Genomic DNA, 22,648 nt, shown 5'->3' on the forward strand with positions numbered 1-22,648 from the left:
ATTCACTGCTAGATTGACTGGTGCTCGGGCTGTTTTCTCCTGTGTTTCATCAATTAGTTTATTGCCAAATTGGCATCACAGCAGTGCCCTGAGCTCCCAGCAAACTCTGCAACTGTAAGTGAATGCTAAATGGTAGGTAGCACCAACACTTAATGTTCATTTCTGGTTGCACAACACGGTGTGAAACTGGTGCATAAGTTTGTCCCTCGTTGTTACTGGGCAGCCTTGAATTAATTAGGGTTTTTAATGTGCTAAAGCCAAGCACAATTTGCAGTTGAAGGTGAAGGGTTCTTGAGTTTTGGTGCTTTTCAGCACCTCTCCCAGCACCCAGGTTAGCACCAGCTTTGTGTGATGTCTGTGGCTTGTGCAGGGGGGGCAAAGCCTTGCTCCTCTGCCTGGGGTTCTTCTCCCTCCTGCTGTGCTGGATTCTCTCCTGGCTTCAGGGCATGGCAGGGAGAGCCTGGGGGAGCCAGCCAGGGAGCATCTTTGGGGATGTAGGCTGCTCACTCCTTGACTGCCTTCCCTGGATCCCAGGAATGCCAACATGTTCTCCTACTCCTCTTTTTTACAAAAACATGCTTGACATGTTGAATGATCTGTTGCTTTCATCCTTGGTCAGCAGAGCACCTCTGAGTACATACTCCTCTGTGCCCCTGCCTGCCCATGAGCATAAACTGACAGTTCATAGAATCATGGAATCCCAGACTGGTTTGGGTTGGAAGGGACCTTAAAGATCATCTAGATCCAACCCCCTGCATGGGCAGGGACACCTCCCACCAGCCCAGGCTGCTCCAAGCCCCATCCAACCTGCCCTTCAACACTGCCAGGGATGGGGCAGCCACAGCTTCCCTGGGCAACCTGGGCCAGGGTCTCACCACCCTCACACTCAAGAATTTCCTTCTAATGTCCAACCTAAATCCCCCCTCTCCCAGTTTTAATCCGTTCCCCTGTGTCCTCTCACTATAAGCCCTTGTAACTGAGCTACAAACCCAGTTTTGTGAGTTGGGTGGGATCAGATCTGCAGGATCATAACACTGGTAGCTGGTCAGAGCAGTGATTCCTCCCAGCAGATGAAGGGCTTTCCCAGCTCCTGCTTCAGCTGGGCTGTGAGGGGAGCAAGTTGCCTTGAGCTGTAAGATCTGGAGCTAGCAGAGCTGTCTCCTCAGCTGCCCCCAGCTTGTGCATGTGGGCAAAAATGTTGCATTTGGGTGCTTTTTGTCACTCTCAACTTGGAACAGGAGCTGCACAAGGTGACAGGTTTTCTGAATGTTGGTGTGCTGGCATCCATCTGGATGCCCAGATCCTCCAAGAGGCTGGAATTCCCTTTAGTCAGGAGAGTTAAATAGATCTGTTCAAGCAATCTGGACTTGAAGCCCCCCTCGGAGTACAGATGGGGCTGAAGCTCACAATGGCTCCATCTGCATATCAAAGCCCTGGACATATGGACAGGGCTCTGAGCACTCCCTGCCTCTGACCAGGCTCCTTTAGCTGCTTGCCAGGGGCTCCCATCCTGCGGGTGCAGCTTGGTGTCCTCTTCACCCAGGGAGCTGTCTCTAGCCTCGCCAGCTGCACCCAAAGGTGCACTGGGTGTCTGGGCTCAGTTTCATCTCTGCCTCTCCCAAGGCAGAAGCACCCACAGCACAGAGAGATCCGAGCACATCACTGAATAATTAAGTGGAGTTTAGCTCAGCTTGTGACAGGGGAAGGGATGTGAATTGAAGACTACAGAGGAAGCATCCAGGCTCCCCCGTGCAGGCCCAAGGGTGTACTGGAGGTTTTGCAAGCCCCAGTTGGGCACGGAGGACCTCATTAGGAGGGAGCCAGTGCTGGGCAGACAGCAGACACCTCCCCCAGTCCGGTCTGTCCTGGTGTGCCATTGCAGCCGGCTGTTTGCACTGGGTAATGATGTGGCTGTCGGGACAGATGTAAAAGCAAAGTATGCAAAAAAACCTCTGGAGGTGCTATCAGCCTCGGAGCAGAGTGATTTGTGGCTGTTGTGCAATTGGCCAGAGCTTTGGTGACTCACACATCGTGCTGTGGCTTGATCTTGATCTCCAGTCTGGCTGGTAACGTGAGCCTCTGGCACTCTGCAAAGAGGGGAGTTCTCCCCTTCACTAGAAGAAGCCTGAAAATGTGCTGCCCTTTCCCTCCTCCTCCTCTGGGCAATACATCTACAAATACACACTCAGCCCTTCATGTCTTCTTTCTCAGCCATCAGTGAGTTACACTCAACATGTGTATCTTCTTTCAGGTCAATCTTTAGGTGGTTTCATGTCTCTAGCCTCTGGCATTGGCTGTAGCCAAATGAAGGACCAGCCACCAGATCCCAGTGGTTAGGGACAGCCAGAGAAGGACAGTGGTCAAAGGAGACTTCAGCACACTGTTTGGGTCTGTAACTGGTGAAGCATCAGAAAGGAGGGAGGATAATAGACACCAGTGAAACAGCATCTGCTCTTGTTCTGGTAAGAAGGGGCCATGAGCAGAGTTTCATTGACAAAAATAGCTTTGCAGTGAGTGCACAAAGCTGATGAAAAGATGGGCAGTGCCTCAAAGAGCCTGCTTTGCAGCAAAGGCAAACATGAAAGGCTCTGATTTTACTGGGAACAAACTCAACCTGACCATCTGGGCTCTGGAGTTTTTAAACATTGAGAAAATCCCTTTGGTGGGGCAGAAAAACGGGGAGAGAAGGGGGTACAAAGTCATGAGGAGCTGTGGAGCAGAAACTGAGGGAAAGCTGCTGAGAGGTTTTCTGCAGCTGCAGAGCAGTGGAAGCTGTGGGGAGGACAAATCAGTCTCTTGCTGCCCAGCTTCCTGGGGAGTCCTTTTATACATACGTGTGTAAATATTTACATGTGTGTTACATACACATGTGTGTGTGTTTGCATACAGATACGTAGTGAAACTGGCACAGGCTGCTCTGTGGAAGCTCTGCATTGTTCCGAAGCAGGGATTATTGTGGCTTGTTGTGATTCCTGAGTTGAGTCAGGCTGTTCCTGCTGGAGCTACCTGAGGTGTTGCTTGGCAGTGGCAGCAGTTGGAGCACAGGAGGGTGAGCACGTGTCCTGCACACCAGCCCCAGCCCCACATTTGCCCTTTGGGCTCTCGTGCTGTCGTCAGGAGAGCAGAAATCATATGCAACCCTATTTTAGCCAATTATATTCTCCTGTAATTAGACTCTCCTGAGCTTGTCAAGCCTGGCTGCCCAGAGGGGAAATGAAGGGATTTTTGAGCTGTGTTTGTGATCACCCAGAGTGCTGCTGCAAAAGGGTTTCCAAGCTCATTGCTGTAATGAGCACCCTTTGATGTGCCCTGACCAACCCTGACCAGTGTTGCTTCCCTGACCCCGTGTTCTTTGCTCCTGACCAGCTGTGGGTACCTCCCTGTTCTCCCATCTTATGCCTAAATCCAAGGAGTCTGTATCCTGCTCTTGTCTCTCATCCTTGGCCCTCCTGTAGTGCTTGCACAGCACCTGGCACTTAGTACCAGGCAGGAAGGCAGATGCAGGATATAAAGCTTGTTCTCCTTAGCAGCCAGTTTTTGGGGTGAATGCAGTGGTCTGTCCTCCCTTGGAGTGAGGAGGGGAGGCACTGTGAGCTGCACAGCAGCTCAGAAATGGTTGGACTTTTTATTTTGAGAGGGTGAGCCCTTTCCTCAGTATTTAAGGCTGAGCTTTTACCAGCTACATCCCACGCAGGGCATGGTTTTGATTAGTTTGGTTTCTGCTCCTAATGAACCCCAGGCAGGGCTTCAAATGCAGCTTGGAATACAGGGTGGGGGAAGAGAGTACCAGGGAACCTCTGTGCAGAGAGGAGATTGCTTCTGACTTGGTGGCTTTGCTGAAATGAATGCTGAAGTGTGCTCTGAAGTGACATGACAGAATCACAGAATGCTGGGGGTTGGAAGGGACCTCTGGAGATCATCAAGTACAGCCCCCTGCCAGAGCAGGACCACCTGGGGCAGGTCACACAGAAACATGTCCAGACAGGTCTTGAACATCTCCAGAGATGACGACTCCACCACCTCTCTGGGCAGCCTGTCCCAGTGCTCCCTCTGAAGTTTTTCCTCATGCTGAGATGGAACTTTCTGTGTTCTAGTTTGCATCCATTGCCCCTTATCCTATTACAGGGCACAACTGAAAATATACTGGCCCCTCCTTCTTGACACCCACCCTTCAGATATTTATAGACATGAATAAGATTCCCTCTCAGTCTTCTCCAGACTGAACAGCCCCAGGTCTCTCAGCCTTTCCTCTTAAGGCAGGTGTTCCAGTCCCTTCATCATCCTTGTAGCATCCATTGGACTCTCTTAAGTAAATCCCTGTCCCTCTGGAACTGGGGAGCCCAGAACTGGACACAACACTCCAGATGTGGCCTCAGAAGGGGAGGAGAACCTCCCTTGACCTGCTGGTCACGCTGTGTGTCTTGTACATCCAAGTACTTGCAGAGCTGCAAATCTTGCTAGAAGTGAGCAGGAGCTTTGGCTGTTAGAGATGTGGAAAAAGCCTCCCAGTGTCCAGGAGGGATTGCTGTTCTTTCCAAAGCTCTTTTGTGTGCACCTTGCTTTGAATTGTACTTGAATTTGGGGTCGGTTGGGATGTTTTCTCTCCCTGCTCTCGTGCAGTGAAGGATCTGACTCGTGCCCAGCCGGGGTGTTCCCTGCACACTTCAGTGGTTCCGTGGGAAGTGCAGCCCCTTCCCCCTCTGCCTTGTCCTGGTTTCCAGGGCTCCTCAGGCCGGCATTTAGAAGAGCAGCATTTGTTTGTGAATAGCCAGGGCTGGGGTTGCTCTGAAGCCGTGGCCCTGGCTCAGTCCTGCCCGAGGGGATGGTGCTGCACAGCCAGGACATGGACCCCCTCTGTAAAGATGGAAAGGTAGGATGAGGTCTGGTTTTAACCATTAATCGACTTGCCAGGGGACATGGCCAGGTCCTGAACTCTTCTTCTCCCTCTGTCCCTCCCTTTGTGGATGCTGGTAGTGTGGGGGGTCCTGAGGAGAGCACCAAGCAGATCCAAGGAGTGGTGTGCTGCCCACTTTCTGCTGCAGCTCCTTGGTCTTCGAGTCAGCAGAGAAACAGCCTTGGCACTGCTTGCCACTTGCCAGCTCTTGAGATGATAAAGTTTTAACCTGGATAACCTTCCTTTCAGTATATTTTGATGTAAAATGGCTTTTAAATTGTGGTCCTTCTGAACTGTCAGCACACAAGGCAGCCCCCAGCCACAGGTCCCTGCTGATGCTGTCCATGAAGCAGCGTGTGACAAGGGACACGTTGGTGTGGTGAGCAGGAGTCAGATCTCAGAGCCATGTCCTCTAAAGTCATGTTGGATTTGGGAAGGAATAAGCCCAAATGAGCACTCGTGGTGAGGAACACACCTGGGAGCAGGCATTTTCCTGCAGGAGAGCAGCATTTGCTTTGGGCTTGTGTTCTGGGGGGTGCCCTGGCACTCTCTACCCCTGTGCTGTGTGTGGAGGCTCAGCTCTGCAGGCTCCAGCTGTGCACAGCTGTGGGGACAGCCTGGCTCAGTTTGCAGCAGTCCCTGGGGGGCTTTGACCTTTTCTGGCTGCACCAGTTCATCTCCTTGCTGCAAGCAAACCTCCTCTTGCTCTCTGAACTCTCAGCTGAAGTTAAGAGCACTGGGAGTGAACTTGGTGGTGAAAGTCTTGTTAAACAGGGAGTTGTGCAGTTTTTTTTGCCACAAAGACCTGCAATTAGTTGTGTCTCAGTAACGAACAGCCAAGTGGGGCACAGTTTGCACACAGGAGCTGAATGCAGTCTGGATCAGGGCTTGTTTGATTACGTGTGTTTCTTTTTTGCTGTCCTTGGCACTCTTCCCAGCTGTTGTGCTGCTTCCCTCTCTCTCTGTTGTAAAAAGCAAGGGAGTAGGGGGGCTTGCAGTGCTGGGACTTGGCTGCAGAAGGATGGGGGGGGCTTGGTCTGTCTTGCTGCTGTGCTTCTGTCATCATAAACCACAGCTGTGTTGCATCCCTGCCTGTGGTGTTGCTCCAATCAGGAGCAGTCTTGGCTTTTCCTCACCCGTGTCTCTGCTCCCCTGCACAGTCACTTCAGATTCAGAGGGGAACCTTCTCACAGCAGAACTGGTCACCTCCCTAGGTGCATTTTTCTTCTGCAGAAAGTTGGAGGGTTTGTGATCTTACTTCTCCACCTACCTCTGCCTATTCAGACACCCAGTTTCCTATGTGACAAGAAAAGTAGAATTACAGTCAACATCTCCCCACAGGAAGAGCTGAAGGAGAAGGTTTGGCCAAAGGCAGCCCCCCCTTGAGATTGCCCCTTCTGTCATATGCCTGTGGATGTACAATGGTTGTCTCCTGTCTTGGCTGCCCAGAAGGTGTCTCAGAGATCACTGGATCTTGAGTTGGAGAGGAATCTGGTGGGTTTATGTTAGGTTTGAGTTGGAGAGGTGTGACATGGTGGCTCAGGTGAGGATCCAGGACCCTGCAAGGCTCTCTGTGCAGTGTTGGCAGGGTGTTCCCAGGCAGGGCAGAGCAGCTTCTCTTGGCCTGTGTTTGCAGATGGCACTTGAGTGGTGTCAAAGCCAACAGACACCAGACTCCAGGAGCTCTGTCTTCGCTGCACTGCAAACCTTGCCCGTGGTGAAATGAGCAGGGACCAACACAGGGTGATGGGCTGGAGGGTTGGAATGTGCTCTGGTGAAGTTCTTGGCTCTTCTGAGCCCCTGCCTGCCCTTGGCAGGACCAACCTGCTGCTGACTCCTCATACAGCTGCTGGATGGGTCAGCCCTGTGTGTGCAGGAAGCATATTTGTCTTTAATCCTGTAATTGAGAGCTTCAGCAACAACTTGTCTGTAAAGATCAAAAGCAGAGGTACAGGCTCCTTCCTGCCTGGTTCCAGACATGGTTGGGAAGATTCAGCTTCCCTGCACAGAGGTGCCTCCTCTTCTATATGAGCAGCTCTTGAAGCTTTGCAGAGAAGCTGTAGGGCTGCCTGGTCCCTGAGTGTCCCAGAGCAGTATCCTGGCTTGCTTGAGCCTGCTTGGCAACCTTACTAGGACAGAAACTGTGGCCATACCTGCACGAGGGTGTTCCCTCCAGGACATGTTGGGTCCCTGGAGAGAGCAGCTGTCCTCAAAAGGGACAGTCAAAGCAGATGATGTGACTGGAGAAAGCCTTGGTGGCCCCTTAGCATGTTACTCAGCAAGAGGCAGGGTGTGGAGGGCTGCTCCCATTGTGCAGGGAACAAAGCTGAGCTGTTCCTGGGGCTGCACTGGGAGGGGGAAGAAATGCCATTGGGATTGAGAGTCATTTCTGTGCAGCCCTTGGAGTCCTTGCCAAGAGCAGACAGATACCACATGAAGATGAGAGGTGCTGGGGCTGCCTCCTTGTGTGGTTTGCAGCCCAAATTTCTCCTCAGTGTGACCCCATGCAGATCTGCAGAGTTTCCTAAAAATAAAAGAAGCCTCTTTTCTTTCTCTCCCATCTGGAAGTAAGTTCCCCAGCCTTGGAGAAGGCTTTCCCAGGGCAGCTGCCTTCCTGACTGACTGCTGGAAAGGCTGGACCCATCTGGTCGTGTTCCTGTGTGATCTACAGTAGGTGATCCTGCTTTAGCAGGAGGATTGGACTAGATAATCTTCAGAGGTCCTCCCAAGCCTGATAACTCTGTGACTGGCCTGCTGGCTGTGCCTCTTCTGCATGTTGCTCTCAGCACCATTTTGCAGAGGTCCTGATGCCTTTTGAACTCAGCTTTTCCCATCAGTGAGTGAACAGGAGCCACTGTGCAGCCTTCAGTCAGAATCACCTCTTGGCCTCCAAAGCCAGAGAGGTGAGATGTGCCCTTAGCCCACACCAGCAGCCAGCCCTGGCTCAGGGCAGAGCTGGAAGGGGCTGGTGTTGGTTTTCATACAGCTGGAGGGAGCAGCTCAAAAAGAAAAAAGCAGCAGAATAGGCCATCTGTCCCCAGCAGCCAGTGCTGCCCCTCGCCGGGTGTGCTGCTGCCTCCAGGGAATTGAAGACCCTCCACATCATGGATAAATCAGATTCCCACCAGGCTCTGGTGTGTCCTCTGCCTCTGCACGTCCCTCCTGGCCCCAGCAGTGGGCAAGTCGAGAGCATAAAGCCTGGATGGAGGGAGAGGCAGGTGAGGGGCCTGTTGCTGCACTAGGCAGGGTGATGGGCAGAGAGGGGCTGCTGCTCTCCTGACTGTTCTGTCCTGTGGGTGTGTGGGGCTGTAGGAGAAGTGTTTTCTTGGAGCAGCTGCTGGTGTTTCTGAAGCATCTCCTTGCTCAGCATGAGTAATGGGGCTGGCTGCACGCTCACCCTGCAGCTGCAGCTCCCAGAGCCATGGGGAGGGCTGTGACATCTGTCCCTGCAGTGACTCTGCTGTGCTGGCATTCAGCTCTCTACAGACAGCAGTGCTTGGCTCTCAGGGGCTGAGCACCATGTGAGTGAAGCAGGTCCTGCCCTGCTTGCACCTCTGTCACCAACAGAATGAGCTGCCACCCAATCTTTGTGACCACCACATCCCCCATGGGGATGCAGTGTCTGCTCCATGTTTCCATAAAGTCTGGGGAGATTTCCTTGGTGTCTAAGGCTTTATTGTGCATAAAAATAAGTGCTTTAAGCTCTCAGGGTGAAGATTGTCACAGTGAGGCTGTTCAGCAGGTGGAAAATGGTCTGGTCACTTTGTTCTGGCACTGAGCATGAGTGTTGCTTCTCTGCAGAAACACAGCAGGTATGCAGAGCTTGGCAGGCCAAGTGCTAGAGATGGTCTGGCTCACTCCAAGGACAGCCTATGGTGTTCCCACACATCTACTGGTCCTGGGCAACTGGTGGCACGTGCCAGGCAGGCTCATCCTGGGTGTTTTCCCTGCCTTGTCCATCTGGTTTTAACAAATAACTGTGTTTTCACTGGTGAGCAGTAGAGTTCCCTGGTCAAGGCCTGTGGCAGATGGTCACATCTTGTTCTCTCTACATTCAGCCTTCTTATCATCCCTGTTTTACAGAGGAAGAAGTGGCTTATGAGCCTGAGTGATTCAGATGTTTGCCTTTCCTCTCACTTCTGTCAGTGACAAGCCTTGGTGCACGGTGCCTCACTAGCTCCTCTCCTGCCACGGTGGACAGACACTCTCACCTTGTGTCTGTCACATTGGGCCACGTTTTGTCCTGCTCCTCTTGCTCCACTGACAGGGCAGAGCTGTTTTAGCAAGGCCAGCATGTGCAGCACGGTTGGAGTTAAGCCCCATGAAGCTGCTTCCAGCATTTGTGGAGTTATCAGAAATAAACTGCTGAGCTCAGGGTTCCACCAGCCAGCAGGAGCCTGTAGTGCAGGAGCAGGCAGGGCCAGGCAGGCAGGGCTCAGCACACCCCACCACGGGAAGTGCATGACCTGTAGCTGGGCTTGCCTGCTCTCCAGTTCCTCCTTGTTGCAGAGATGGGTCAGAGCACTCGAGGTGATCCACAGAGCCCAGATCTGATCGACCTCCAGGCCCCTGCGGGCCCTCAGCGCCAGGAGAATCCCCGCAGCTTTCTGATGACCTTCCCACCTCATCCTGTGTGGTAGTGGTGGGAATGGCTGGGTTGAAGGCAGAAGGGAGAATTCCATGCAGAGCCACACCGAGGTGTGAGTTCCTGCAGTCCTGGCAGCAGCTTCCCCGGGGCCTCCCTGCCCAGAGGGGACAAACGTGCCCAGCAGCGTGGGTGTCACCCGGACCTGGCGGGGAGGTGGGGCTGTGGCAGAGCCAGCGCAGCTGAAGCCTTTTGCATAAGGAGCTGTTTGTTTTGCTGAATTGTTAAGCCCCATTGACAACAGCAGCCCCTCCCTCCCTCCTCTCACACTTGAGGAACTGTGGTGGCCACACACTGATCCTTTCTCTTGTCTTCAGGCACCGAATTAGGGTTATTCTTCCCCGAATCCTTCTGACTGGCTGTTGCCTTGTGTTCTCTCTCTCTGCAGGCCTACGAGTGGGCCTTGGAAGGCATGAGACACCTTGCCTGCATCAGCATGGAGGACTGCAGCTCTGCTGAACATTGTGCAGGTGTCATCAAGTGCCTGGAGAGTTACAAGGGGCAGCACCCGGACATCAGCGACAGCCGCTTCCAGGAGATGAAGGAGCTGGCCTGTGAGCTGAAGAGTGACAAGGGACTCAAGCAATGGAAATTTGCCTGGTCCAAATGCCAGGAGACCAAGCTGGTTTTTGAAAAGAAACTGGAAGCAGCCCTGAGGACAAGGAAGTCTCTGCTGTCAGACCGCAAAGCAGTGTCGGGGGAGCAGCCCCGGGCGGGCAGCGAGGCTGGCAGCCTGTCCCACCGCAGGCACTCCGAGGGGGCCTCCTCCAGCTCCCACTGGGACAGGACTTACAGCACATCCCACTGCTACAACAGGCCCAGCTGTTCTCCTGGGTGGACTAAGGAGAAAGCTCCCTCACCCTCCCCAAGCTGCCCTGGCAGTGTCGGTGCTGGGGAGGAATTTGCCTGCCTGGCTACTCTCAGCTCTGCTCCTTACTCGAGCAGAGTTTCCTTTGCCGGTGGAGCCTCCAGGTCTCCAAAGCTGCCTGAAGAAAAGCCAAACTTGGAGAACATATTGGAAACCCTGGAGGTGAAACCATCCTGCACCTCCACTCCATCCTCTGGGAAGCTGCCTCCCCGGAGGATCCTCCGGAAGGCCCAAAGCTTTGACCTCCCCTGTGGTGAGAGCCTGTGGTCAGGCTGCCAGAGGACACCGAGTGAGCCGGCCAGGTACGGCAACACCGGCGTCTTCATCAAGGGGCTGGAGGTGAGCAGCACTGAGCTGGTGGACAGGACCTTTGCCCTGAGACAGCAAGCTGCCCCCAGCTGGGCTGCAGACTGCCTGCTGGAGGGACACAGGGGCTGCCTCACCCCGTCAGAAGCCAAGAGCTGGGGCAGGTAAGTGACCGTGATGCTGGGCGCGCTCTGGTCCTCGGGGTGGTGAGAAGGCAGCCGGCAGAGATGTGAAGAGCTCTGCAGTGACGGTTGTTTTGGGGATGGGTAGAGGGCAGATAAAGATGGAGCTCCAGCTTCCCCAAATAACGTGTGTGGGATGCTGAGTGGACCCACAAACGTGTCCCCACACACCCTGGTACTTGCCTTTGAGGGAGACAGAGAAATGGGATCTCTTGCTCTTCCCCCACAGAGTGGTTCCTGCACAAAAGGGGAAAGAACAGTTCCCAGGGAGGAGAGAGAGTCTCTGAACATTGCTGACATTTGGGGACAGGGATTCCCAGAAGCATTACCACTGGACCAGTGGTACAGGTGCAGTGGGAGAGCAAAGGCATAGTGTATCCACCCCCAGCTTTTGAAGGGGAGGCTGTAGCCAGACTGGTGGGGAGCACTTCCAGAGCCCTGTGACACCTGCTTCACAGGTCAAAGGGTGTTTGGATTTGCCCTCCAGGGCTGAGATCTCCAGGAGAGAGATCTGGCTTTTGTTCTTTTCTATTACTTCTCTGTCCTTGAGGACCTCAACTTAACTTTGTCTTTACTGCAATGTACCAAGGGTATGGAGGGCCCAGTAATGTGAGCTGCTTCTTGAAAGGGAGTCCCCTGGCAAGTGTCTCAGCTGCTCTCATTGGGTTTAAAAAAATATAAATAGTGGTAGAGATGAAAAACTAGTGCTGGATGCGGAGGGATCACAGAGCTGCTCTGGATGGGATGCCTGGGGACAGCAAAATCCTCTGGAAGGGGCCTGTGGTATCCCAGCATGTGTCAGCAAAGCTCAGGGTAGGGGATGAACACCAGCAGACAGGAGGCCAACTGCTCTGCTTCCCAAGGGATCCATGCCCAGCCCTCCTGAGGGCGCTGGGGGAAGCTGGGGGGCAGGGAAGGCAGCCACAGGCTGGAGGAGTGATGTTTGGTGCTGCACTGCCTCACAGTGGAAACCTCCAGTACCTGGAGTGATTCTAGAATCACAGGGCTTGGAAGGGACCTCTGAAGATCATTGAGTCCAACCCCCGTGCTGCAGCAGGAACACCCAGAGCACATCACACAGGAACGCATCCAGACAGGGCTTGAAAGTCTCCAGAGAAGGAGACTCCACAGCCTCTCTGGGCAGCCTGTCCCAGGGCTCCGTCACTCTCACAGGAAAGAAGTTTCTCCTCATGTTGAGGTGATCCTTGCAACCCATCCTAGGAGCTGCTGTTTGATGAAGGGATATTAGTTCCCCACTCTCATTTTTATTGGGACAAGCCCAGCAGCACCTGGGCCCACCACTGGTGGTTCTCCCAGGGTTAGTGTTGCCTCCCAGTGCATCCGCAAGCATCAGGCTGACTCCTCCCCACAGAAGTCACCGTGGCTGTTTGTGGGGCAGCCTATTGTGTCCAGAGCAGGGGTTGGGTGGGCCTGGGGAGCTGTGTCCTGCTGAGCTTGGGTCAGGACCCCAGCCAACCTGAACAGAAAAACCTTGGATCGGCCCCACACTTCGTGGGGATCTGCTGACGGTCAGAGCCGCTCTGAGCTTGAGCTTGGGTGGTGCGATGGGATCACCTCATCTCCGAGCTGGGTCTCAGGGGGGAGCTTCTTGAGTGAAAGCCCCGTGCTCTGCAGGCACTGGGGGTGCTGCAGCCCTGCTCCAGCCTGGCTCCCCTCAAGGCTGAGTGTCCTCCCCTTGCAGCAAGCTGCGGCACATCATCGACGAGATGGTGACGACGGAGCGGGAATACGTCCGGTCCCTCTGCTACATCATCGAGAGCTACTTCCCAGAGATGGAACGTCTGGACCTCCCCCAGGACCTGCGGGGCAAGCGCAGTGTCATCTTTGGGAACCTGGAGAAGCTCTATGACTTCCACAGCCAGTACTTCCTGCGAGAGCTGGAGAGCTGCTGCAACCACCCGCTGCGGGTCAGCCACTGCTTCCTCCGACACGTAAGGCATCCGCACACCTTCCCCTGCTCCTGCTCCCCCTGCTTCCCATGCCCAGCAGTGCCTACACGTGTGGCTGCTCACCTGTGTGTAGCTCCTGGGGAGCAGGAGGACTACCCTGTGCTGGGTTGGTTTGTCCCCTGCCTGCTCAACTGCTGGGTTGGACTGGGATGGCTCTGTGAAGCTGAGCCCAGGCAGCAGCACGTGCTCTTTGGTTTCCTGTTGTTCTTTGCCACCAAGAGATACTACTTGGGAAGCAAAATGTCTGCTCCTTAAAGCCCACCTGCTTTTGGAGGGGCTTCTCTCACCCTGTCTGTGGTGTTGGTGCGGGAGGACTTGAGTGAGCAGGGGGTACAGACCTGCTGCTCTTGTTGAAAAGGGCTGCTGGGGAGTAGCATGGGGCACTGGTCTTAAGCTCAGCTGCCCTACTTGTTTGCTGCTCCCAGGTGAATGGCATTTGTTGGGGTATGCTTGGGGCAAGGGGTGACAGGACAATGGATTTAAAATCTCAGCTACTGTAGGACTAGGAAGATAAGAACATTCCTTGTTTTTTAATGAACTTGAAGCAAAGTCATTCCCAATGCCATAGGAGGCTTTGGTCCAGCCTGGGAAAGGCAGAAGTAGGAGGGTAACCAAGCCAGGGCATGGCTGTCACTGTCCTGGCTGTGAGCTGGTCTCACAGGGGTCTCATTTGCAGAAGGACCAGTTTGGGATGTATGCCTTGTACAGCAAGAACAAGCCAAAGTCGGACTCGCTGCTGGCCAGCCATGGGAACACCTTCTTCAAGGTAAGTTCCAGTGCCTGCATCACCATTGCTCCTGGGGTTTGGGTCACTGATGTGTCAAAACAAGCCCAGCTTCCCTGCCTGGGGCATGTTCAGCACTGTCTGTGCTTCCCTGGCATAGCTCTGCTCAAGTGTGTGTGGGGGGACAGGGCAGAGAGGCAGTGGGTGCTTTGGGACGAGCCCAGCACGCAGCAGCATTGATCCTCCAGCCCTGCCTTCCCTGCAGAGCAGTTACCCCAGTCAGGAAATCCTACAGTCATGGAATGGTCTGGGTTGGAAGGGACCTTAAAGATCATCTAGATCCAACCCCTGCATGGGCAGGGACACCTCCCACCAGCCCAGGTTGCTCCAAGCCCCATCCAACCTGCCCTTCAACACTGCCAGGGATGGGGCAGCCACAGCTTCCCTGGGCAACCTGGGCCAGGCTCTCACCACCCTCACACTCCAGAATTTCCTCCTCATGTCCAACCTCAATCTCCCTCTTCCAGTTTTAATCCCTTCCCCCTTGTCCTCTCCCTCCCTGCCCTTGTCCCAAGCCCCTCCCCAGCTTTCCTGGAGCCCCTCAGGCACTGGAAGGTGCTCTGAGGTCTCCCCAGAGCCTTCTCTTCTCCAGGCTGAACAACCCAACTCTCCCAGCCTGTCTTCACAGGAGAGGTGCTGAGAGAGTCTGGGGTTGCCAGAGCCTGTCTGGGGACACAGGGCTCTCCTTGGGAAGCTGCTGCCTTCACTCTGCTGCGTTTCTCAGTTCAAGCAGGTGCAGCTTGGGGATAAGATGGACCTGGCCTCCTACCTGCTGAAACCCATCCAGAGGATGAGCAAGTACGCCCTGCTCCTGAAGGACCTGATCAAGGAGTGCAGTGAGGCACAGGAGCAGGAGCTGGGCTACCTCCGTGCAGCTGAGGAGATGGTGAAGTTCCAGCTCCGACATGGAAATGACCTGCTGGCCATGGATGCCATCCGTGACTGTGATGTATGTTCCAGTGTCCTTCCCTGCCTGGGGGGGACAGAGCCACCCTTCTTCCCCTTCTCTGGTCTTGGGGTCTTTGGATTGTATGGTGAGCATCCCCTGCCAGGACAGCTTAGCAGGACTGCTGAGGTGTAGGGCAGGAGAACAGCAGGGCTTGGAAGTCTCTTTGATCTCCTAGGACAGACAACCTAGATGCTGTTACTTGAGCTGGGTGAGCTTCTTGTCATGAGCTTGTTCCCAGATGGTTATTGGTGACATGAGACAGCCTGGCAGCTCTTGTAGAAGGTGTCCTGGCTTCTTATCACCAGCTCAAAAGAGATGGAAGGGCCCTTCTTGCTGCCTTGGGCCCTTACCTCTCTTTTGAGCTGGTGATAAGAAGGTCTGGCAGTTTGCAGGAAGGAATTCAAGCTGATGCTGATGCCAGGGGTAGGCCAAAATCAGCTAGGTGGGACATGAAGGAGAGGTGTGCCAAGCACTGGAGGAGGAGAAATCACAGGTGGGGGAAGATGCATTTGGGGCTGGAAGAACTGAGGGACTTGCCTTCTGATCCAGATGTGCTCCTGGCAGTTTGGTGGGACTCCTTTCCTCTTCAGCTCTCGTCTTCCTCCTAAGATAATGCTTTGGCTGCTGCCTCCAGATGCCACCCCAGAGCTTTGTCACAGGTGTGCAGAGGGTGACAGCAGATGACCCCATCTGTGGGTTATGCCTGGGGGAAGGGTGCAGCTGTCCCCTCAGCTCTGAGCCAGCTGACTCAGCCTGGTGTGGCCTCTAGCAAAGCCACTCTTGAAAAGTCCTCCTCAGGTGACAGGTAGCTGCCAGTTCTTCACCACCTGGGCCACAGCCACATGGGACCCTGCTCTCCAAGTCCAGTTTTGGTGCTGCCCAGACCTGATCCTGCTGGGATCTGACCAGGATGTTCCCTGTGTCCAGGTTAACCTGAAGGAGCAAGGGCAGCTGGTGAGGCAGGATGAGTTCACCATCTGGCTGGGCCGCAGGAAGTGCCAGAGACACGTCTTCCTCTTTGAGGACCTGATTCTGTTCAGCAAGCCCAAGAGGATTGAGGGTGGCTTTGATGTGTACATCTACAAGCGTTCCTTCAAGGTAAGGGCAGCCCTGCAGCTCCCTCTGGTGCAGGAGGTATCCATGGCTGGTTTCCACATGGACCCATGGCTCTGGAATGGGGGGCAGGAGCAGCTTCAGCAGAGAAGAGCTGCTCTCACCACTGCTTGGCCTTCCAGCCATGCCAGAAGGAAATCATGGAGTGGTTTGGGTTGGAAGGGACTTTAAAGATCATCTAGATCCCACCCCCTGCATGGGCAGGGACACCTCCCACCAGCCCAGGTTGCTCCAAGCCCCATCCAACCTGCCCTTCAGCACTTGCAGGGATGGGGCAGCCACAGCTTCCCTGGGCAACCTGGGCCAGGGTCTCACCACCCTCACACTCAAGAATTTCCTCCTCATGTCTCACCTAAATCTCCCTCTTCCAGTTTTTTAATCCCTTCCCCCTTGTCCTCTAAGTACAAGCCCTTGTCCAAAGTCTTTTTATACTTCACATGTTAATGCCTGGGCCCACTTTGACCTGTGGGATGTGGGGCTGAGGGATGTGGGGCATGAGGGGCAGGCAGTGGGAGTGTGGCAGGGAGGTGGTGCTGCCTCTGGATGAAGCCCTGGGAATTGCCTGGGCTGCCTCTGTTCAGCTGTGTCCAGACCATTCCTGCTCCTGTCTGGACCCAGAATCACAGACTCAGCAAGGCTGGGAAGGGCCATTAAAATCATCAAGTCCAGCCTGTGACCTGACACCACCACATCTCCAGACCATGGCACTAAGTGCCACATCCAGCCTTTCCTTGGACACCTCCAGGGATGGTGCCTCCACCACTTCCCCGGGGCAGCCCATCCCAATGTCTGATCACTCTCTCCATGAGGAAGTGCTTCCTAATATCCAACCTGAACCTCCCCTGGAGCAGCTCCAGGCCAGGCCCGTTTGTCCTGTTGCTAGTTACCTGGAAAAAGAGCTGTCCCTCAGGCTCCTTCCCCTGGGTGTGCTGAGCTGGGGGTGCCAGGGGGGCAGGGGGGGTTCCCTGGTGCAGCCCCAGGTGATGCTTTGCTCCCCCTGTTCCTGGCAGACTGCAGACATCGGTCTGACCGAGAACTCCGGGGACAGCGGCCTGCGCTTCGAGATCTGGTTCCGAAGGAGAAAGTCCAGTGACACCTACATCCTCCAGGCCAGCTCAGCTGAGACCAAGCAGGCCTGGACCAGTGACATTGCCAAGATCCTGTGGCAACAGGCAGCCCGCAATAAAGGTGTGATTCCTTCCCGGGGCGGCTGTGCCACCAAAGGTGCGGGAGGCCTGTTCAGCTCGTGCTGTCCTGAGTAGGTTTGGAGCCTGTTGCCGGGCAGCTGTGTGCCAGCATGCAGCCTCAGGAGCATGTGCTGGGCTTGGCTGGGCATGTCCCTTCCCTGCCCCTCATCCCCAGGGAACCTGACCACTCCAAGCTTTGTAGACACCCAACTGGATTCCACGGGAGATGCTAGTGCGGGGCTCCCTGCACTGTGAGCACGGGCTGTGCTCCTGGGGGGTCTGCTCTCCCCAGGGTCTAGGCCACTCTCCAGGGTCTAGGCCACTCATGGAGTGGCAGCTGTACAGCTGAGTCCCTCCTCTCCACCCCAAGCTTCCTGCTTGGCAAGACCCTTGTAGGTGGCATGGCACTGAGCTGCTTGGCCAGAGCAGGGCATGATGGCTTGTCTGTGGAGCCTCCCCAGGACTGGGGAGCAAGGGGAGAAGAGACCTAATCTCAGTTGTTGAGCAGCAGCCTGGCCTGGGGGGCTGCACAGTGCCCGTGGGGCAGGTTGGAGCAAGGTCACGAGGTGGCTGTTGGGTCTCTTTCCCTCCAGAAATCCGCATGCAGGAGATGGTCTCCATGGGTGTGGGCAACAAGCCATTCCTGGATATCAAACCCAGTGAGGCAGCTATCAATGACCGTGCCATCGACTACATCATGAAGGGCAGAGGTGAGCACCAGCCCAGCCTGTGCCCTGGGCCCTGGGCCCTGGGAACTGGGCAGGGCTGGTGCTCAGGGCATTTTGGGGATGTTTTTTGGCAGGTGCCAGGACCAGAGCGTCAATCGCCGTGTCTCTGTTTGACCATTCCAACCCCTACAAGAGGACACAGGCACAGCTCTCTGCTGGCAGCACCCCAGCTGCATACTGCCCTTCCTCTTCCTCCTCCTCCTCCTCCCTGCTGGGACCCCTCAACCTCCACATGTACCTGGACCAGGCTCTGCTGCCAGGTGTCCTGGCCCCCAGCCGCCCCTTTGACATCGGCACCTGCATCGAGGAAGATGAGCTGGAGCACGAGACCAGCAGCCAGCCCTCACTGAGTATGTACCCAGGGTGCCCGGGGGTCCCAGCTGGTCCCCACGCCTTGTTCCCCACTCTGGGGTCACTCTGGGCTCCCAGCAGTCCCAGCCCCATAGCCAGATGGAGACATGGAAGGTTCTGCCCTCCCACCCTAGCTCTGTCTCGGCTTTCATGGGGGGGGATTAGTGAAGTGGAGTGCCTGTGGATGTGCAGCCATCCCTCTGGCAGGCTTGGTGCTGCATGCTGGTGCTGCACACTGGTGCTGCCTTGGAGACCAGTGCTGGTCTCTGCCTGCCCCTCTGGTATGAGGCACTCCATCCCTTCCCTGGTCCAGTGACCCCTTGGCTTCCCAGGGTGAACTTCCCTGGTCCAGTGACCCTTTGGCTTCCCAGGGTGAACTTCCCTGGTCCAGTGACCCTTTGGCTTCCCTGGGAGAAGGTCCCTGGTCCGGTGACCCCTTGGCTTCCCTGGGTGACCTTCCCTGTTCAGTGACCCCTTGGCTTGCCTGGGTGAACTTCCCTAGCCAGTCCCTACCCATCTCCAGCACTGTTTGCTGCACTTCCTTGGGTTATTTTGTTGCTTATGGCTTAGAAGTGCTCCGGACAGGAATGTGGCTTCTCTGTGGGCTTGTGTGGCCAGTGCCTCTGCAAACAGGCACATCATCAAATGTCTGTGGCACAGGTCATGCAGGCCAAGCCTGTGGTCATCAAAGTGACCTTCCTCTCCTCCCCCAGCAACAGAGAGCTCAGAGTCATCCCACTGCATGTCAGGCAGCGGCTCCAGCGGCTCCGACAGCGGCTGCGTCTCCAGCATCCCCCAAGAAAGCTTCTGTGAAGACATGGGCTCACCCCCCTACGTGCCCTTGGGCTCCCAGCACAGCTCTGCCATGGAGGAGAAGCCCAGGTTCACAAACAGCCAGTACATTTCTGCAGTAAGTGCAAGCAGCCAAAATACTCTCTTCACTTTACCTGGTCCTGCAACTGCCTCCCCGGTTCCAGCCACTGTGGCCTCTTGTCGGGGGGCTGAAGATGCTGCTTTTGGGCTAGGAGTCTCTGTGGGGAAGTGACCTCTCCTCTTTGCTGTGACTCTCCTCCTCTGGGGCAGGCAGAAACCCCTATGTCATGAGATCTTCCCCTCCAGTGGCCAGGATCCCTGAGGAGATGCTCTGGGAAGTATCTGCAGTGCTGGAAGCTACACTGGGAGGGGATGCTGCACGCAGGAGCTTTGATGCTGTCACGGGCTGGGGTTGCACAACAACCTCCTGGGGTGGATGGAGCTCTGCTGCAGATGCTGCTGAGCTCCTTTCCTGGGAGGTTTGGGCCTTTCTTGGGGAGCAATGGGATGGAGGAGCAGGAGCCTGTCACTCTTGAGTGTCTCATGTTCCTGAGAGTTCTCAGCTGCTTCCCTTCCTGCTAGATCGTGTCCTGATGCTGTTGTCCTCTAACCCCCTACTAATGCTGGCTTCTCTCCTCTGCAGAAAGCAGGCCAGGTCACCATAAGTCCCTCGACAATAGTGTGAGCCCCTCGGCACATCTATACTGCCTAAAGGAAGCAGAGTTGTTGTAAGTAGCCCCTGAAGGGGATTTTCCAGCAGCTCTGAGTGCTGGTCAGGTTTGTCAGTAGCCCTGAGTCAGGAGAACCTCACCCTCTGCTTCTCCATGAGAAGTTCTCCACGTACATTCCGGAGCAGTCTCTGATTCAGCTGCTCAGGGAAGACCAGCTCCCATAGAGCCATCACCTTCAACAGCTGGTCTGATGCCTCCTGGGTCTGAAGGAGCAGAAGCAAAATCACTTTTTGGGTAGCAGAGGCTTGAGCACCACCTAGTATCAGTGTTCAGATGAGCTTCTGCCCAGCTGTCTAACCACTAATCTGTTTCTTGTGGCTGCTTGGTGAAATCCTGCTCTTCCTTAGTCCCCTCTGAACTGCCTTGGAGAATCCACAGTATTCTCCCCAGGCTGGATTTATCCCACAGTTTCCTTTGAACCTCCCAACTGCACATCAGCAGGCAGAGGAACCTGCTAGGTTCTGCTCAGCATGTCCTGAGGGAGCTGCCAGGTGTAGTTCCTGTGTGTACTGGTTTCTGGAGGATGTAAGGAAATTGCTGTTGATTTGAGGAGGGGGGAGCCCTGACAAGACATGCAGCCACACTGGGCTTCCTGTCTGGGGGTGGCAGCCCTTGGAAAGTCATGTCAGGGCTCACTCTCCTCCTTCTGGCTCAGCTTTTTCCTCTCTCAACCTCCCTTTCCACTGAGAACAGAGGGGCAGGGATAGGTGGGATTAGGGCTTGGAAGGTCAAAGCACAGGGTGGCAGATGGCTCATAGATGTGACACTGTAGCAGTGTTAGAAGCACACAGGCCCATGGCTTGTGATCTGCAGGGACAGCAGTCCAGAACCAGCTAAAAAGGCTACAATTTCAGATCCAGAGCCCCCCCCCCCCTTTTTTTTTTTTGGAGGGTGGGTCACAGACAGGACCTTTAAAGCATCCCCAGAAGCAGCAGGGTTTGCTGTCCCACTGTTGCAGGGACAGCAGCACAAAGCCAAGGTGCCCTCTTGTGTGAGGGAAGAGCCACCCTTCTCCTGCCAGGCCCTTCCACCACAATGTTCACTCCCCACCCAAAAGCAGCTCTGACAAACAGGTGGTTTTTCAAGCATTTGCCAAAACCACTTCAGGCCAGAGGGACCTGTGGGATCCTGCCCATCAGGGGGTGCAGCTGCTCTAACCATTGCCTGCTGCTGTGTTCCAGGTTTGATTGCCATTTCAAACTCACTGAAGACCCCAGGCCTCTGACCAGCAGGAGGAGACAGTCTTCACCCATGAAGATATATTGATTTTTTTACACATAATCAGGCTCTTTCAAACAGCCCCAAACCTGACCTCTGCCTGGGGGAACCTCCCAAGAAGGTTCCTGTCAACTCCACATTGTAGCTTTGATGTTGGATGGGACCTTGGCATTCCAAACCTGGCCCTGTATTTATAAGTCCCACAGCAGTTTGGACAGGGAAAAACAAACACAAAAAAACAAAAAGTATTATTTTTAAAGCTATGAGCTGTACAGATTTTTGTTACGAGTGACTCTGTTACTATTTGTTCTTGTAAGCTGCACATTTTATAAAGTTTTGGGAAGGGCATGAAGAGAAACTGAGGTATTTAAGGAAAGTAGTGTTAACTTTCTGTTTCAGGGTTATATATTGACCTGGAGCTCCAGATTTAACGTCCTTCCTTATGTTCTAAATGTGTCTATCATAGCAATAATTTATTTTCTTGGCTTAACACTTCTGTTTTAATAAAAGCAGTTTCATTGTTACAGTGAATTGGTTCTTCAGATGATTCTTCCCAGTGCCTCAGTGCTGAGCTTGTCTCTGTCCTAACCATCTGTCAGCTCCTCCCTGTGCAATCCCCGCAATAACCCACTGCTGAACCCTGTCACACGCCCAGGAGAGGGGTGGAAATCCTGAGTGGCAGCGTGTGGAGCTTCCCCTGGTGCTGGTGGGAAGGCCAAGGCAGAGCAGGGAGCTCAGAGCAGCCAGCAGGGATGTCACGAGGCTGGTGGAGGGCAGGGGACACAAGCCACCTCGTTTCCAGGCTCTAATTTCAGCCCCTGACCCTGTGTAGCTGCTGGCCAAGTCTTCTCTCACTGCTGGGTCAGGTTCTAGGGTGCCAGTGGCAAACTCCAGGGTGCTTGTCCTGGCTGTGCCCTGGGTTTGGGGGTGACAGGGCCTGGCTGCTTGCCCTCACCTCTGACTCAGCCCCTCCCCAGGTACTCCAGTCCCACCTTGGAGAAGCTTTGCATGGTGGTGGCATCCGAGACCAGCAGGTTTTGAGCATAATGGGTTGGTTATCGTGTTGGTTATCGTGCTGAACCTTAAATGCAGGTTGTTGGAAGTAGCACAGCCCCCCTGGAGGACAGACCTGGCCTGTGTTCCAAGGAGCCCTGTTTATGAGTGACACCAAAGCTCCCTGCCTGGCTGTGACACCTTCCCTCTCTTCCTGGAGCAAATTAAAGCAGCATTTTTGGAAACCATAGTTCCTTGCTGCCAAGCTCCTGTTTACTCCTGGTTTCTGGAGTGCTGGGCATCAGGCTCACCGAGTGGGACAGCAGGGATGTCACATCCAGCCAGAAGAAGCTGCAGTCATGTCTTCCACCTGCAGTTTGGGGCTGGGGGAGCTGCCCACCCCCTGCAGTGCTCTCGGATGTCAAACCTCCAAGTTACCCTCCATGTCCAGAACTTCTCCTTCAGGTTGGGAGTTCCTGTACTGTACATAAAACACGTGTTTGCTTTTGAGAAGCTGGATGGGTTTTTTTTAAACCTTGCTCTGGTTTGGGGTTTTTTTATTTTAGACAGCAAAGAGAACACAGTTTGACACCTTTTTTACAACATGCTGTGGGAACCAGTTGCACAGGGAAGATCTTTAGAAGTTACTGTTTTCAAAGAATGGCAAGATTTTTGGAGCTGTCCTGACAGCAGTAGCTCATGTGATGAGGGAGAGAAGTTATTAATGCAATAAAAGGAACATGAAACTTCCTGACTTTCTCAGTTTCAAAGGTTTCTGCATTGCTGGAAAAACCTTTAGTGATGTTTACCTGACACTTGTTTTTTCAGGGTTGGATTGATTTGTCTATTAAAGGTTATTTTCTTTATATGAATCTGATTTGTGTTGTGTCTTGATTTCAGGGTGGGAACCTGAGCT

General features: G+C 54.4%; 1 protein-coding gene across 6 annotated transcripts in view; it reads left to right on the forward strand.

Moving 5' to 3' along the window:
* Positions 1 to 22,604, forward strand: part of PLEKHG4 (pleckstrin homology and RhoGEF domain containing G4) — a 93,746-nt gene extending 71,142 nt beyond the window's left edge. For 2 of the 6 annotated variants that reach the window (XM_051629327.1, XM_051629329.1), the window contains 9 exons: positions 9,928 to 10,877; positions 12,598 to 12,847; positions 13,542 to 13,631; positions 14,374 to 14,598; positions 15,526 to 15,696; positions 16,722 to 16,935; positions 17,492 to 17,608; positions 17,701 to 17,976; positions 18,691 to 22,604. In XM_051629327.1, coding sequence (XP_051485287.1) covers positions 9,928 to 10,877; positions 12,598 to 12,847; positions 13,542 to 13,631; positions 14,374 to 14,598; positions 15,526 to 15,696; positions 16,722 to 16,935; positions 17,492 to 17,608; positions 17,701 to 17,976; positions 18,691 to 19,022 — 2,625 coding nt within the window. In that variant the 3' untranslated portion in view covers positions 19,023 to 22,604. The remainder of the gene's footprint in view (positions 1 to 9,927; positions 10,878 to 12,597; positions 12,848 to 13,541; positions 13,632 to 14,373; positions 14,599 to 15,525; positions 15,697 to 16,721; positions 16,936 to 17,491; positions 17,609 to 17,700; positions 17,977 to 18,690) is intronic. The other 4 variants (XM_051629331.1, XM_051629330.1, XM_051629332.1 and 1 more) reach the window with 4 other exon arrangements.
* The last annotated feature ends 44 nt before the right edge of the window (positions 22,605 to 22,648 follow it).

This window comes from Apus apus, chromosome 11 (assembly GCF_020740795.1).
Source record: "Apus apus isolate bApuApu2 chromosome 11, bApuApu2.pri.cur, whole genome shotgun sequence".
Taxonomy (NCBI): domain Eukaryota; kingdom Metazoa; phylum Chordata; class Aves; order Apodiformes; family Apodidae; genus Apus; species Apus apus.